The 18,223-nt window shown below is 39.3% G+C and overlaps 2 protein-coding genes across 4 annotated transcripts in view; both read right to left on the bottom strand.

Moving 5' to 3' along the window:
- adcy5 (adenylate cyclase 5) overlaps positions 1–10,594 on the bottom strand; it is a gene marked incomplete at its 5' end in the record, with an annotated part of 60,007 nt that extends 49,413 nt beyond the window's left edge. For both annotated transcript variants that reach the window (XM_079463757.1, XM_079463758.1), the window contains one exon: positions 9,671–10,594. In XM_079463757.1, coding sequence (XP_079319883.1) covers positions 9,671–10,594 — 924 coding nt within the window. The remainder of the gene's footprint in view (positions 1–9,670) is intronic.
- Positions 10,595–12,595: 2,001 nt separating this feature from the next.
- On the bottom strand, positions 12,596–18,120 carry hacd2 (3-hydroxyacyl-CoA dehydratase 2). 2 transcript variants are annotated; one of them, XM_079463974.1, is made up of 9 exons: positions 17,805–18,047; positions 16,561–16,678; positions 16,051–16,069; positions 15,432–15,520; positions 15,238–15,332; positions 14,857–14,908; positions 14,670–14,791; positions 14,407–14,585; positions 12,596–14,195 (listed from the first exon to the last, which is right to left on the bottom strand). In XM_079463974.1, the coding sequence occupies exons 1-9, from the start codon at positions 17,924–17,926 to the stop codon at positions 14,113–14,115; spliced, it is 879 nt and encodes a 292-aa protein (XP_079320100.1). In that variant the 5' UTR covers positions 17,927–18,047; the 3' UTR covers positions 12,596–14,112. The 2 variants fall into 2 exon arrangements, with proteins under 2 accessions (XP_079320100.1, XP_079320101.1); XM_079463975.1 differs by lacking the exons at positions 14,857–14,908; positions 15,238–15,332 and having other exon boundaries at positions 17,805–18,120.
- Positions 18,121–18,223: the final 103 nt, after the last annotated feature.

The raw sequence follows: 18,223 nt of genomic DNA, 5'->3' as shown, positions 1-18,223 counted from the left end.
TGAACTACAGTATTCGCTTTCCTAAGTCGGACTGTGATACAAAACCTCCTATTTCCAAATTATCCCACAGTAAGCAAACAACAGATAAACAACTGCATTTTACAAAGATTATGTATAAGGAACTGATTTGAATATCAGGCTGTAAATAGGTAAGTTGATTTGCCTGGAAAAAGAAAAGAGAGCAATTAACCTTTTGATCTCATCAAGCAAACAGTGGTTTGAAAGAACTCAAATGACAACTTTGTTTTACTCTACATTACTAAGAACAGTAACTGAATGCATTATGGATCGCATCCATACATTTCCGCTCACATCCTGGATCATTGCCTGCAATTGCTCGTTGAATAACTAAACCCATTCATTAACAGGATCTTTCAAACACTTTATGGAAAATATTAACTCTGTCCAACCCCTAGCCCTGTATGAAATATTGTGAGGCATTACTTTTTTTCTTATTACCATGCAGAAACGCTAAAAACATAGCCAGCTGGCTTCTCTCTTTTTAAAACAGTGCCGGCGCTCTGGGACTTTTCAAGAGTGTTCAGCAACCTGACAGTGAAACTGAGAAATGAGAAAAACGATGGAACTGGTCCTTAGACCTACGATATCATCCTACAGAAAGAAAAAGGCATCTGTTTTCGATCACACGTGATGAGATAGTAACAAGATACTAAATCATTCGGGTTCACAGACTACTTTGGCCGTGAGGAAATACATTGACTATCTTATACAAACATAGAATATATTTTCTTAGCTCTACTGAACACTCAAAGGAACAGTTCACTCAAAAAGTTGTGTATACATTTCTTTCTTTTGCTGAACAGAGAAAGATATTTGGAAGAACGCTTGTAACCAAACAGTTGTTGGCCACTATTGACTACCATAGTAGGAAAAATTGCCTAATAAATTCCTTTGTTAAGTTAAACACAGAAGAAGATACTTTGAAGAATGTAGAAAAGCAAACAGTTCCGGGGCACTCTTGACTACCATTGTCATTTTTCCTACTGTCAATGAGTGCGTTTACATGCACAGTCTTACGCTGGTTATTCTTAATAAGCTGACATCATGTAATCGCTTAAACGTTTGTTTTTTATTGGAGAAAGGTCATAAAAGGCTAGAGCGAAAACCGATTTTTATCTTATAACTTCGATCTCGCGCTGCATGTAAACACCTTTATCGGTTTTCTCTCAGTTTTGTTTGTGCACATGTCTGTAAGCGCAGTAGTAAATCAAATAATAGTAAAATAACAAATAAAAGTCCACTCTCGAATCATGCAGTTGATGTAGAAATATCAAAATAAAGAACTATTGTTGCATATGCAGGTACTGCGGACATGAGAAGAGATATAAGAATACAGCTTCTGACCTCTGCATTTTTATTTAGTAAACAGACTATCGGCGATAACGTTACTGCAAGTCTCAAACTTCCATGTAAATGCGGTTTTACTGCATAACCGGTTTATTACTATACTATTAGTATGGGTGAATAAATGCTGTATTTTTGGGTGAACTGTCACTTTAGGAACATAAGAGCTTTAAACCCTAAAGTAAAGTTAACAGAGTGAAATGCAATGGCCCTAAAAGTATATTGATACAGTATGTGAACAATACTTAAAAATGTATCCTGTTTTAAAGTCAACCTTTCTCAGCTCTTAATATTAGTGTCAGTTACAGTATATAATGAATTGTCTCAATAACATTTTAACAAAGCAGAAAGTTATTTTCTTAGTCATTCTTGCAGTTCTTTTGACCTGGTCGCAGAGAAGTTTTCAGTTGATATATAAAGTTGGGTTCACAAGTTGGGTTCGGCCCCTCGCAGATTCTAAAATCCAGATAAAAACCTAACAAATCTTCTCTTTGTTTTGCTTAAAAATAGTTATTTTATATTCATTCTGCTAAACGAAGAATCCTTCCTTTGATATTTTGCTAACTAATGCAATAACATTCTTTTTTTTGGTAAAGCGTCCAAATATTGCTCACATGCAGTTTATTATGACACTAATACAAATTGGATATATGCATCATTTCACCAAGAATTGAAACATCTGTTAAGAGCACACAAGAATAACTTTCACGGCACACAGCTGATGAGGTCTATGAAAATAAGATTTTAAAAGCCTACAAATTACTCGTACTAAACATGCATGCGTTTTGTAACTTTTTTAGGGACACCAAACAGATATTCATTCCAATGATTGCATGACAGTTTTGCCTGGGCTACCCATCAGGAACACAGCAGCTTGTTATTAAAATTCAATGAAACCTGACAATCATATTTACATCCCAAATCACTGAACGAAATTCAAAACATGGGTCCGCAAAATATTGTACAGACTAGTTCTGTACTAGTAGGAAAGCGTGGTTACAAGCAAAGGCAGAGCAGTGTTTCAGCAGTAAAAATAGCATGCTGGGTTTGGTTTGAATAAGGATGCATTCCAGAGTCACTCCAGAAATAATGGATTCTACACGTGACACATCGCTCAATTATCTTGTGTGGTAGACCATTACAGAGGTGAAGAGAGAGTGGTTGCTAAATATTGACAAAACGTTAACATAACAGAAACCATGAAAACGGTTTTGCGTCAATATCCAAGTAATAAAAATTCAGTTTCCGTGTGTCATTCATTAAAAATGAAAGGAAACCAACTGAAGCAGCACTCAGGGATACATATACTCTTGTCATTACAAACGAAAGACAGACTCCGTGCACATCTTATCTATTCACACAAATACTTTCTTAATCTACTAAGGGCCATTTCAATTGGCTGGCATGAGTTATTCCACAAAGGATTGTAGTACATCTTACTCCAGAACGAACATTATTACTAAAGAACGGACAGTGGTGCCACAAGAAGCACATCCTAATACGATGTTTAATACAAGCTATAGACTGCAGAGATTGTTTAAGCGAGGTGCGGGCGGCCACCCACACGCATCAGAGCCCGATTACCCACAGGTCTACCTTGACAACAGGAAAAACAATGCACGGGGGTGGGATGAAGGAAAAAGAGAGGAAAAATCTCAAAGCACCGGGGCAGTTGTGCCTTAATTATCTCAATTTGATCCTCTAATGGTGGGATGGCACATTCACTAGAGGTGGTTAAGAGATGAAAAGCAGGGGTCCACTCACAGGAAAGCCCTGAGTGCTTCTGGATGGTGTTTGTAAGAACATGCCTTGGTTGCTAAGATACACGAAGCACGACCGAGGGTCTGCGCTCAGGAGGGACATGTCAGAGCTGGATCTTGAGAGATAACACAAAATCACTTCTAATGCTACTTAGCAAAAACAAAAAATGTTAGTCTTCTCAGAGCTGACATACATATGTGAAAACCTACAGAGGTCTAGGTTTATGCGATGTACTCACCGTTAAGAAAATTAACCATATTTTATTCAGTAAAAGTATATTAACCGTGCTTTTGGCAAACTAATTACCCTATATATTACAAAGTTTTACACCAAATACCATGGGAAGACTAATGTTGTTGAGACCATAGTACATTTGTGGTTCCGATTGTTTTATTACTATGACACAAATGAATTACTATGAAACAAAACCCCAAAAACGAGGGTTACTATAATAAAACCATGTTTAATTTTCAAAAAGGCAGTGCAGGTACCCGAGCTAAATCTACATGATAATAAAAATCTCACAAAATGAAAAACACTATAAAAGCATCAAAATTCATAATTCTTTAGTAATTTTTACTTGCGAAGAAAAGTGACCTAATGGACCCCTTTTGCGCTGAAGTCACGGCATTAGCTGGAGGCTAAACTGGAGCGTCCAATACAAACCAGCACAGATTTGGCTACATAAGGAGTTTAAAATAGCACCTTGTTGTGTTGTTTAGTGCCACAATCGACAGAACACAGTCTCCAATTTGACATACCTGCTGCCATTGCCAAAGAAAAACACTGACGACAGCTGTAGTTACTCGCTAAACACTATAAAACAAGCGGACCGAACAGAAACGATTATCAAACATGATTGCGTTTCACTTCTTAACACTTAAGATAAAAAAATGACTGTCTCTTGTTGGTGTGGATTATGATTTGTGTCTAAAAATAAGTCACGTGTCCCCAAATCAGAAACTGGGGAACAAGGTTATTTTTCACATGGCCTTAACTTTTGAATGCGTAGGGTATGCTAGCTAACTTTGTTTGTTGTATAACTAGCAGTTAACTACCGTCCAGAAACTAAACATAAAGGAAACTGTTTGTCATCTCTTTTTCATTAGTTGTCACAAGTGCCTCAGGATAGAGGGAGAGGGAACAGTGAGAAGGCTCGTGTTATGTGTCAGGTTTGTGTTCAAGTATTTGCTAACGTATGCCACTCTTAGTACACGCAGGCATCTATAGATGTATAAGCTCTCAGTTTATCTTTGCTATACATGTCTGGTAGGTGTAGATGTCAGGCCACTTGTGGATCCATTGAGTGAGCGCATAAAGGTGGAATAGGTTCCTGGCCATTTTATTCCAGTAAACAAGACTTAATATTTTGGGTCATCTGAAGAAAATGTCCAATGTTTAAGACATTTTAGATATATGTACTGCGAAGCCAGACCCAAATACTAAGAAATGTATTTCTTGCAATGTACATTCCAATTTATACTGCTTTTAAACACGGATTTCATTGCACGTCATTTGTAATGTATCCTACTTATTATTACCACTTGAATGCTTCATTGAGAAATATAAGATGGCTAAATGCCAAACAAAGTTGACAACCCATCAAAATATTATCTGTGTGTGAGCTCTGCATAGTCCCAAAGGGGGTGTTGCTTTCTTCAGCATGCTGCACATGCACGTAGTCAGCATGGCCTGGGGGAAGGTTAATGCCTCCATAGGGGTTGACTCTCAAAGCCAAATTAATAGCAGATCTTTCAAAAGGACCAGGGAGGACATCTGTTTTGAATTCCAGTGGGTCTGCACTTTCAGTGCGGGGCAATTCAATTAAAGCAGGCACAAACCATGTTACAGCTAGAGATGTAGCAGGCAAGACTTTGTTCACCTCCTTCTCCCCTAGGGGAACACGCATGCTAGCTTCTCTAAATGGGACGGCGTTTATACTAGTGCGTTTTCCTTTAAAACGCATCATTCTTGCTACGGTTAAGCCGGCCGTTTACACTACTCCGGAGTTTTCGACACCCGAAAACAGAGACTTTTGGAAACGGTGAAGACCCCATTTAAGTTTGAAAACTCCAGGGATGCGTTTCTGTGTAAACGGACGAAAACAGAGAGTTTAGAGTTTGCACGCGCGGTTGCACACCATTCGCTTACTATCTGAGTTGTCTGTATCATTGCGTTTGCTTCCCTGATTTGCTAAGCCCCGGTCATATGAGCCATTCCCCTTCCTGAAGCCAATGACCAGCCTTGCAACTTCGCAATGGCCGTGTAAACAACAGGCTTGTTTGACTTCGAGCTGCGCTGCGCACACGGATCGAGAGTTACATTACCTCAACACGAGAAAGAATCGAGAGCCATATATCTCACTATTTCATCCGTTGATCGGTCTGCATGGCGCCGGATGAAACAAGCCTAACAACATGGATTACCTCATCTAACGTTATCCAACCGAAGACATCCTTGCTTTTCCTCGCCATCATGTTCATTTTGTACTTGTCGGTCTGTGACTAACCAACTGTCATCAACAACCAAGTTATGTTTACATACAACTGTTTACATTTACTTTTTGTGTGCTTTCCCAGCTTGTCTGAATGGTCATGTGACATCCGTTTTTGGTAGTGATTTTTCTAAAACGCATGTGGAAACGGCATTATAAAACGAGGATCGTTTAAGTTTTAAAAGCCTGTTTTTGTACGACAACAGGCTAATGTAAACACCACCTTAAATGTTCCTGCCCATCCTCTTTTGAAAAAGGAATAGGCTTACAAAACAAACATGTAAATTAGGATAAGATCAAAATAAATGTGCTTTTCAGGATTGTCTTACACATGATCAACAAACTTCACAGTCTCCAGCTCCATTTCCTTTGTGTATTTAAATGGGAGGCGGGATATGAGGACCAAAATAGGCAAGAGGTTATTCTGGTATACTTTTTAATCTGTGCTGTTATCATATAAAATTGACTAGTGCAGTGGTTCTCAAACTGTGGTACGCGTACCACTTGTGGAACTGGAAGAGTCAAAGATACAATATTAGTCAAAGATAACAAGTAAACACAACATGCAGTTTTTAAATGAAGGTTTTTATTATTAAGGAAAAACCACATGGACCGGTGTAAAAAAGTGTTTGCCCCTAAACCTAATAACTGGTTGGACCACCCTTAGCAGCAACAACTGCCATCAAGCGTTTGCGATAACTTGCAACGAGTCTGTGGAGGAATTTTGGTCCTCATCTTTGCAGATTTCTTGTAATTCAGGCACATTGGAGGGTTTGAGCATGAACCGCCTTTTTAAGGTCATGCCAGAGCATCTCAATTGGATTCAGTGTTTGTTGGATCATTGGTGTTTTGGATCATTGTCCTGCTGCAGAACCCTAGTTCGCTTCAGCTTGAAGTCACGAACAGACGGTAGACAGCAGAATTCATGGTTCCATTTATCACAGCAAGTCTTCCAGGTCCTGAAGCAGCAAAACAGCACTAGACCATCATACTACCACCACCATATTTTACTTTTGGTATGATGTTCTTTTACGCCAGACGTAATGGGACTCACTCCTTCCAAAAAGTTTAACTTTTGTCTCGTCAGTCCACAGAGTATTTTCCCAATAGTCTTGGGGATCATCAAGATGTTTTCTGGCAAAACTGAGACGAGCCTTAATGTTCTTTTTGCTCAGCAGTGGTTTTCGTCTTGGAACTCTGCCATGCAGACCATTTTTTGTCTCTTTCTTATGGTGGCAAGTGAGGCCTGCAGTTCTTTGGATGTTGTTGTGGGGTCTTTTGTGACTCTTGGATGAGCCGTCGCTGCACTCTTGGGGTAATTTTGGTCGGCCGGCCGCTCCTGGGAAGATTTCACCATTTGTGGATAATGGCTCTCATTGTGGCTGGAGTCCCAAAGCTTTAGAAATGGCTTTATAACCCTTTCCAGACTGATAGATCTCAAATACTTTCTCATTTGTTTCTGAATTTCTTTGGCTTTCGGCATTATGTCTAACTTTTGAGGATCTTTTGATCTACTTCACTTTGTCAGGCAGGTCCTATTTAAGTGATTTCTTGATCGAACGGGTATGTCAGTAATCAGGTCTGGGTCTGGCTAGAGAAATTGAACTCAGGTGTGATAAACCCAAGTTTGTTTTAACAGGGGCTTATGTTTTAACAGGGGCGGGCAAACACTTTTTGGCACAGGTCCATGTAGTTTTGGATTTTGTTTTCCCTTAATAATTAAAATCTTCATTCAAAACCGCTTGTTGTGTTTACTTGTGTTATCTTTGACTAATATTTAAATTAGTTTGATGATCTTCATTTCATTTATGCATTTGGCAGACGCTTTTATCCAAAGCGACTTAGATTCAAATGTATAGGACAATGCAATGTAAGTATGTGCAATGCCCTGGGATCAAAGCCACGACCTTGGCATTGCTAGTGCCATGCTCTAACAACTGAGCTACAGGAGCGCTTCTATGAATGATCTGAAAAAAATGTTCACACCACTGTATATTAATTTACATTTCGTGTTTTAAATACAATTTCAAATGTTGAATACATGATTGATAAATTTGGAATACATTGTTTTATTTATCATCGGTTGATGTAACTCATAAACCTGTAACGCACATGATGGGCGGCTCAAACACAGAGCGGGAGCAGACAGGCGCTTGTGTTGTGAGTATCTCACTCTCTCTCTTCCGACGAGCTGCGTGCAAATTAAGTTTATTATGTATTTCTGCACTTGAACCACCGTTTAAAGCTGTTGTTCTTGCAGTAAAGCGCTAATTCAACGTGCGTCTGCATCTACTCGAGGTTAAATCAATGGATCACACGCTGCGTTTTATTTTTGACTTGCTGCTTTGACAAAAGCTGCTGCAGTAGAATGTAAGTCTCTGTTTGTTATATACAGCTGTACTCTTGACGTTTAATTATACATATAATTATTTATTTTCTGTGTTAAATGTGTATTATTTTCACATTGTTTGTCTTTAATACAAGTTTGTAGTCTTTCTGCAAGTCCCCACAAAGTTAATAAATCCCCCATAAAAGTAATTTACAGAGCCCGGTTTACAGTGCACTACAGAAAAGTGTTTTGTGTCCACTATTACTGCTGTGAATAACTTGAAAAAACATGTTATTTAGTTTAAAAACAGCTGGTTTGTATTTTGTAAAAAAGTGTTTGAATTATTAATAATACATTTGATTTGGAGGATAAGGTGTAAAGATCAATATTCACAGCCCTACTATTGATTTAAGTGTTTATTAATATGATTTTTTATGGCGGTCATTAGATGGTACTTGTTTTTATTAAAGGTGGTACTTGATCTGAAAAGTTTGAGGAACCACTGTACTAGTGTGTTATTAGAAGCCGTGTGACCGTGTCCATCGTATCGAAACTAATTTAAACCAGGAGATAAACTAAGTTTTAGCATTTTGGGGAAAAAAAGGAAACATAGAACTATAGGCTTCTGTACTATTTCTGCTTGAAATCAAATAAGCTTTTTCCACCGATCTTGTTATTCCTTGTAATTCCCCGAACAGCCCAGATTTTCGTACTTTCCCTAAGACACGCAATGCTCTCTCAGATCATATTGGAACAAAAATATATCATCAGGTTTTGTACAATCTTGAAGAGTCCATGCCAGTGGGTAAATGCTGTCATTACAGCAAAAGCGCAACAGATAGTCTTAAATTCTGAATGCATGTACATTTTTTGCACCCCACTGTATGTTTAAAGAGACATCAAGTACAACAAATATACAGTCAGTCGGTCTGTAACTTGCACTATATTTATATTAAAAGTAAATATTTTAGAGGTTCACTCAAATCTCATAAAAAAACAAATCAATTATCACTAGCAGTCTCTATTTATGAGAGCACTTCTAATGCATCCAGGATCTAGAAGACAACAACACACTATTGGAGAGTCCAGACAGGTCCATGTAAACAGAGAAAGATCTGATATGCTAAAGACAACAGGATTGTATGGAAAGAGCAAAATACTGCAGTCCGTTCCCACACATTCAAAGAGTCTGTGTTTTTTGTGAAAACACAATTGTATAAGGCCAAGGAAAACACATTTCCTATGAAGTTATGATTAGTTGGAAAAGCAATTAAATATTACAATTTTATAAGCACATTTTTATTTGTATATTTAACACACTGTGGTTGATTTTAAGATGTCAAAATGTAATTCAAAGATTACTTCATATAAAGCAGAATTACTATGAAGAGTACTCCGAAGATTTGAGCATCTCATTTAACCCAAGTTTATTTGGAAGATCAAGCATCTTACGATACCAACAAAAAAGTGTGACAAATCCCAGCAAACTACTTCTTGAGCAAAATACACATACAGGTCAAGTCCCACTATAAAACACTTGAAAGACACACATTGCGTCCAACACATTTCTTCAGTCCAATTCCCTTTCTCAATTTATCATAAAAACACGTAACAGAAACGTGAAGCGTATCCTTACAGCCATTTCTTTTTTAAAGTACTGAAGAATATAAATTGCAGTTATATTTATAGTAGCTAGTAGTTCAGTACAGTATATGGCTCACCTGTTTCCACAAAAAGACGTCCATCTCGTTTAACTTCCACGACACTAACACATGTATGGCTGACAGTATAATTCCAGTGATGACCGCCGCTCTCATCCGGACCGGCAAAAGAGTGTAAACGACATGGATGAAAAACACGGTCCACCAGATTCCCTCAGACGCGCTCCTCGGATGCACGAACAGCACGCCGACCACCTGTACGACCAGCACGACCACGATGACCACATAGCACACAATCCACATGTGATCCTGGTGGAAGCCGTTTCTGTTGCACACGACCATCAGCGTAAAGGTGAGCAAGATCGCCACGGAGAAAACCACCACGAACGTGAGCCGACACGCTCCCCCTGCGCAGCGGAAGCCCAGCATCACCGCGCACACGAGCACCAGGACGGCCATGAGCATCGTCAGACTGCTCTGGTTAAGTCGGAAAAAGTATCGCTGGTAAAGCCTCTCCAACTTCTCCGACTGGAATTTCTTAGATTTGAAGACCTGCATCACGCCGTTGCAGCACGCGATCATGGAAAAGTTCACTTCGGGCACGAGCTCCTCCTCCGGCTTGGACTTGGTTCTCCTGTCCTCCAACCCCAACTCCACCGACTTGGGTCTCACTTCTCCATCTCGACACCTCTGGGACAATCGGTTATTGTTGCGACTTTCCTCTCCATGTTCCTGCCAAGCAGACTTGGATCTGAAGCTAACCCGGCTGACGGTGGTCGTGGCTCGGCACGGCTGTCGCTCGAAGTCATCCTCCTCTCTCCACCGACTGTTGGACCGTATGAGCTTCTTGCTGGAGGATCTGGCCGAGTATGGACATCCGTTCGCCACGGACTCAGACTCGCCCCAAGCTGATCTGTGCTCCGTCCCTCCCCTAAGTCCAGGAGCGCCAGCGCCGGGTGGGCTCACGCTGTTTGATCTGGACATGATCTCGAATATTACATAAGATAAATGAATGTATGCAACAAAAACGACAAGCTCACACGCGTGTGATCCCGCTTAAACAGTTTGGACACATGACAGGCGCTGTTTCGGTCATTATTTTGAGGGACTGTTGCACTTTTAAGACATAGCTTAGCTTATTAGCTGGTGATGTCTTTATAAGACGAGTGAATGAAAGCTACCCGAGACGCACGCTTTGCGGGCTGCTGTTTGACCTCATGAAAATCAGTAAAAGTTGTCCTGGAGAGGTCTTCAATGCAGCATTTCGCATACTAGATCCTGGTTTAGACTAAATTGGTGACCGCGGTGTAAAGTTGTGGAAAAAAAGAATAAAACAATTCCCCAAATCAGTCTGCTGGTTCTACATCGTTACAAATACTTCGGAGGGCATTAAGAAATAATTAAATATACAAAGTAGTCATTGGGGACGCGTGTGGTGTCACGGGAGATGAAGTAAACGACAGGGGATGGTTACGCTCAGCATCAGTCAACAAATAGGCGAACACAGAGCGCGTAAAATGACGTCCAATTCAATTTAAACTCATTGCGTTTCAAGCTTTTCCTCATTTTTTCTCACAGAAACAGTGTCCGCAAATTTGCGGTTTGGTAAGAGCAGAACGTGCGGAGCACGACTCCATGGCGCGTTCGCATTGACCCACGCAAGCCGTACACCTGTGAATATGTGGACGCAGCCCACTAAACGATTACATGATCGCCCCTCACGATTGCTGTAAAATCCTGACGTTTCAGATGGCCCTTCATGGTCAGTCGCGTCACCCCCGTGCAGTTATGACCTCATCGGTGTCCTTTGGTGATGAAAGTCTTCATTCGTTCACAGAGGTATTTCCAATACCGCCTGATGCAGCGGCAGCATCCGCGTCTCGATGGACCGTCACGCCGCCAGAGCGTCGAATCCGCCTCGGGCGTATCTGATGCACAGTGCGCGCTGAACGTCTTCTCCCTGCGGATTCTCGAAACAGAAGCAGTATTGATTAAACGGTATCATTGCTTTTATTGCTCCGTGCCTTTGTATTGCCATTCAACCAAGTATGATCCTTAGGCTCCGCCTTACGCGTTATCCTATAGGTTAGTTGGATGCACAAGTTTGCAACGACTTTTTCTATTGGTCGACGCACGTGTCACAGCATCGTGATTTGGATAAGGAGGAGTGACTGTCCATACCTTGTAAAATAAATATTTGTTAAAAGGTTTATGAAACTTTAGAACGATGCAAAGAGCAAAAATGATGATGGAAATGATGAAGGAAGCATGTTACTCGAGAATCAAGCATTTACCTTCAGGACACATTATTTGAAGTTAAATGAAACAATGTGCTGTCATTTTTATATTTGAATATGTAAAACATATGTTTACAACTTTCCACAGTAAGACGAAAATAACAAAACAAGTTTATGGCAGTCTGACAAAAGATCTTGTGGTTTGTAGTCAACAGTCGCTCCTTGTCCGATTGAGTTTTTCATGGGTCTCATGACTTCCATCCTTTTACCAGATGAGATATAAACCTACTACTTTGTCTCCCTTTAATAATGAACACTGCTCAAATATTATATAAGGACATGAAATAGGAGTAGGCCTACTTTTTTCTTAACTGTCTGAATAGGAGTTCATGTGTTTTGGATGACAGCACACGAAATAGGTTTTGTACACAAATTGTATTGATTCAGAACGACCAACTTTTAAAACAAAAAGTGAGAGGATTAAAAATGAATACTTAAGTGAAAAAAACTAGTGACAAGTGATTTAAACAATTCTAACAAAATTCAACGGTGGGAGCATAAAAACGACCCTGTAAAATTATAATATTTGTATATAAATGAGCTACTACATCAATTAAATTGAGTTATTTTAAAAACTGTGATGCATAGTTAATGAAAATCAGCTAAACCAACAAATATTGTCCCATTATGTCAGTGTCATGGAGTAGAGCTCTACTGCCATCATGTGAAGGACGAATGAGTTCATGACTATGAATTAAATAGGTGTTTAATTGTAAACATACTGTCACAGCATGTTTAGATAAAAGAGACAATACGTCCAATTACACTACAGGCAAAACACTGAAATCAAAATAAAATAAATGTCATAAATCTACATAAGCACATATCCTGACAAATTGGATGCAACTGGTTTTGCTTCCCATGTTATGGTTTATTGTAAATATATATCATTCTATTACTATCCGTACAAAGTTTGCTGGTCCCATGCAAAACTTTAATATAAAAATCAGCATTTTTATTTGAGGGTCATGCTTTTTTTAATCGAGGTATTGCCACACCGCTTTTGCATGCATTATTCAAAGTTGTATTCCAGCCTTGTACAAGCATCTCCTCCCGTGCTAATCTTTTCTGGAAAAGGCTTTATAAGGAAAACTGACCACTTGGTTTGCAAAGACACTCAAACTTAGTGTGGCTCATCCTTAAATAAGAAAGAGATTTCAAGTGAAGGCTTTATGGGAGGCTGAGAAGTTAGATTGCTCTGACAATTATGTAGACAGAGAATAAAGTGTTAAGTTAGTCTTGACGCTGAGCCTTTCCTATACATTATTAGATTTGACTCATTGGGAAAGCATGACTAGAGGCATTCAAATCCAATAAGCCCAAGAGCCGAGGCTAGTGCTCACTTTTACTCGAGCTGCACTCCTGTAGCCTTCACCCAGCCCAAAACTTCCCCATCAACAACAGTAACGCTCTGAATGTGTTAGCTCAATGACAACAACACACATCTAATACAGTAGCAGCGTTGACTGAGGTCTGAAACAACACTTTTTCTGGGCAAACAGTCACAAACCAACCAAACCGATATGGATCTAATACAGAACAAAATAACCAACACAAATCTTTTTTGAGGAATTGCTTTTGATCCTAAATGGCCATTTAAAAAACACAGCAAAAAACAAACAAATAAAATACTAATAATCGTAATGTACAGTAGGAATTAACAAACACGTGTTTTTGGAGGAAAATTATGAATTTGAGGATCACTAAAAGTGTTAAATGCAAAACATCTTTCACATACTCGCATATAAAAGAAAATAAATGAGCTGTGTGAGACCCAAATCTTTAAGTCATTATATTAAAATGCCTGAAATGAAATGCAGAGCACAGTACACAGAATTATGGGATGTTTCTTTCTTTTTGAAAACACCATTTGACACGCATGATTTTCTCTGAATGTCAAAGTCTGCTACTACATTTGGACAGCTAACCTATTTCAGAACAAAATCTTCACACAGTAGCTTGTATGTATTAGTTTGGTAATGCAATTCTCCTCTAAAGTAAGAAAAAGCATTTAATGTAGTTACACAAGCCCTAAAATCACCAAAAGCAACAGTTTCCTTGTTACCAAAGTATTAACGTTAGCAATCATCTTAATATCAACAAGAAGGCTTTTTCTTCTTTTTTTAATCTGTAAAGCGTGGCTTTTAAAGGTTATCCTCTTTCTCCATTGGTGCGATGAGTCTGATAAGCGCACGTCGGGGCAAGTTATTCCACTTTGCTGTACTCATCCACGTGACCCAGAACTTTCTTCCTCTGGCGCATCATGTGGAAATAGAGCTGTGGGAATACTGGAAAAACACAAACAAACACACTCACTTACTAACAGAAACAGAGCTGTTGATTGATTGGACAAGCTCAAGCATTCAGAGCTTTTACAGTTACACAATATCAAAAGAGCAACTTATTTATGTACGGAATATCAATATAAAAACTCTTAAATAAAAACATTTTTTTTAAAGAACACTTTTCATTTCCTCTTTGAGTGAATTAGGAACTCACATGGAATGTAGGAGATCATGATGAGGATAAGGAAGGTGTGGTAGTCGAAGGAAAAATTGTATTTGTTAGGCAAGGTGATGGAGTAAAGTCCTGTTTTTTGCACGTATGGTAGCGCAGCGTAGATGGTCAGAAGTTCGCCCGTCACACCCATTGGATACAGCACAATAAAAAACGTGTACCTGTGAAGGTTTGCAAGATGGTAAGTTTATACAAGTAGTGAGGTCCATGTGTAGTAGAGGTCTCCACATCATTTAAATGTTTACCTTGCCCATTTGATGAGGTAAGGCAGATGGTTGAGCAGGCTGAAAGTGTAAAAGGAGTAACGGATGATTTCTGTGATGGTCCAGGCTGCCACAAACAGAAGTACACTGTCTTCACTTTGGACCTAAGATGAGAGGAACTGTTAATTATAAGGAAGTTAAGAAACACAGACAGAACTCCACAACATACCAGTTTCAGTGAGTATGGTCTAGTCGAGAACCATGCGCATTTAACGAAGCAACTCATCACACAAAGATAACATGGAAAATAGAAAGAAGCATGTCAAAACGTATCCAGATCTCAAAAAGATATTGTCTCTACACACACACAGGCTCGAAAAGAGGTTATTTTAACGACAAAAACAGGCAAAAATAGACACAACATACAGTATTTAGTACTACTCTCCAGTTTTGGTTCAGGCAGGTTGCTAGCAGGAATACAATAGCTTACTGACCTACAGTATACCCTTTGGCATAGATGTCTTTCTCTGGGATACACAATCAAACCCTAATTCTAAGTTTCCAAAAAAAATACATTAAAGGTAAATGCAATTAATAATTTTTTTCTTACTAAAATGTTACAAAAACAGCCGCTCGTCCAAATGTGAATACTGGTGATAATACAGAATTAGCCACCAGGTGGCAGACTGTGGACGATAACTTTGCCTTCATAAACAGAATTCAAAATAATGTATTATTACTCATTGTGGCTTTGATAATTGATGATAATGATCAAAAGTACATTGATTTATGGTGCAAACTTACCTCTCTAACACTGTGTGTGACGGCCCAGGTAAGGAACACCCGTGACATCACCTGGAACCCAGTAAGGACCACAGAAGAGGGTACGATTCCTTTACAACATTTAAAAAAGGCAAAGAGATTAACCAGGTCATTCCTGCAATGAAGTTCAAATCGGAGTATTCATGCAGACATTAGTTGTAAAAGAGAATTTTAAATGACATACTGTATGGAAAATAATAGTTTTAATATCTCTGCATTGAGATTCATGGATCACAAAAGATAGTCAGAGACTACCTTTTGAAGATATACTACACAACATAAAAAAGCACACAAATAGACATATACATGAATTTAATTGAAGAACAGCATAATGAAGGCAGTGATTTGATGTAACACAGCCAGTATGTGGCTGGTTGTTTGCTCTGGGAAAGGCCACATTAAGCACAGAGTCCCAGATAATGAGGTTTGGACTGTGAACTCTGTGTTCCACGGTTGCAGCGAGACATCCGCTTCACATCCCACTGACTGTTGGAGAAACCAGTACCCATACTACCGGGTTCACTTGCATAGGCAGTCTCATTGTTATACATAACCGAGTTAATATTTATAGTATAGATTTATGAGAGGAGTCATTACTTACCCACTGCACAATGCAATATCTGTCAGGTGAGAAAAGACCAAATATTAAACAGTGCACGAGCCTTAGGGAATATAAAAATAATCAAATGCAAACAGTCTACAGGAAGAGAGAACTATATATTTTAAATGCCAGGTGAGCTACATTACTAAGAGATCACTGTTGGCTCACTGTGACACAAGAGATAGGCGATACACCAGTGGGTATTTGTTAATCCTTTAGTTAATCTTCAGTTAGCCTACTGTTGCCAACCCAGTCAAGCTTTGTTCATCAGGTATCGAACAGGTGAATTCATATCAGTGAATTTATTAGAGAAAACATAATAAATATCAGGATTATTTGTGAATTTATATCACATAATGTCATCTATCAGGAGCTAGGGTTTGTAAAAATGCATAGCCGAACAATTTGCATTAGTGCATTTATACGTTTTTTTAATTGCAGGAAAAATAAAGCTTCAAGATTTGCATGAATTAAATGCATTAAAATTTGAATAGCCCTCGTGTCACTCACCTCAAGAAGGGCGACAGTCTGAAAGAATTTTAAGGGCTTCTCTATGGAATAATAAAGCCCATGATAGCTGCCTCTGGCAAGGTACGCTCGAACAAGTCCAACGGCAATGACCAGCCATCTAAATGAAATAAGAACAATAGAATAACAATGTTGTGCCACTGGTTTTGAGGAAGCAGACAAACACACAGCTACATGCAAATCTCTTACAGAACAGCGATTGACAGACAGTTATGGGATGTAACAAACAACAATCTCGTTTAAATAAAGAATCCAGTCCATTAAGGTGACACACATAATTCAGGGGCACATGTGAAAGAAAGTAACAATATATTTAGTTTCAGCTTTAATTTGTACTTCCTTTATGCCTGGAAGAGTAAGGATAGTCCAGCATTCCAGCATGCACACAAGAACCATCCACATCATCTTCTGAATACCTCCAAGTGAATGAGCCCAGCAATACTATACTAAACTGACTCAAGGGGTCAAGACGAGGTGGTGTGGTAAAAAACGTTCCTAACTGTGGTCTCCAAATAACAGACATGGGGAACATGTTACACAGTTGTGGGGTAGTCCGGTTTATTTGAACCAACCGGCTCTTCGATTCATTTATACCACTAATTTAAATGCGTCCTCAAAAATAAGGTTTTCACCATTATGATTAAGATGCATCAACTGTATTAAATGTTGTGTCATCTTTGTCACCCATCTCTCAGATTTACTCCCAAAATTCTCGTTTTTCGTGAATTATAAGGAACCGGTTCGACCGACTCACTGAAAAGAACCGGTTTAGGCAAAGATTCGTTTCCAAATCGGACATCAATATTGTGCAACAGTATTCAAGTTATGACACTACTGTGAAAGGTGGACTTTCATTCATTTACGCATATACACTGACTCGACGCTCTGTGTAGCTTATCAAACTGAAATGAATTGGCATACATACCATCAGACAAACACCGAGAACAAGTATGTAGTACAATGCAATCACGTACTGACCCTGGTGAATCTCGGTCGTGTGCTGACAGATCACACGCGCCGTTAAATAAGCGTATGCATTGCATTGCATTGCTTTGCATAATTATTGCATAGGTGTAATGAGCTATGATAAACAATACAGTGGTAAACTCAATAGAGACACAACAGGGCAACAATGCAAGCACACTGGCGGAAATCCTACACAACTACATTCTTGCTGTCACACGCTGGAACAGCGAGCACGGAAGCGCATTGGATTTTCATCATACCCTGCTGTCATAACCACGTTGTAAATGACCAAGTAAGCGATGGCCAGCGTTCCCGGTCCCCTTTTCTTCTTGTTGCTCGAATCGTGCGCTGTTTTGCTGGTCCCCATAGCAGGTGCCGACATGACTGAGCTATCATTAGAGAGACCGGATCATCCAAGTGGTCCGGGTGAATAAAGGCGTGTGGCCTCTATGACATGTAGCCTATACGAGATTCTTGCGCTTGCGGCGCCCCCTATCGATGACACAGGCTAATTAATCTGTGCATTTCTTTCATTCACGGACCGCGTGCAATATTGTTTGAAAGAGCTGTCGATATAAAATATGCATTGGATTATAATAACATTCATTATAACACAAGCAATGTATGTGGTTATATATTGTTTGTTTGGGATGGGGTTGAACATATTTTAGAAAGATTT

Source organism: Barbatula barbatula (assembly GCF_947034865.1).
Source record: "Barbatula barbatula genome assembly, chromosome: 9".
NCBI lineage: Eukaryota > Metazoa > Chordata > Actinopteri > Cypriniformes > Nemacheilidae > Barbatula > Barbatula barbatula.
The sequence above is the reverse complement of the archived record's forward strand: the minus strand, read 5'-3'. Positions and strand labels throughout refer to the sequence as shown.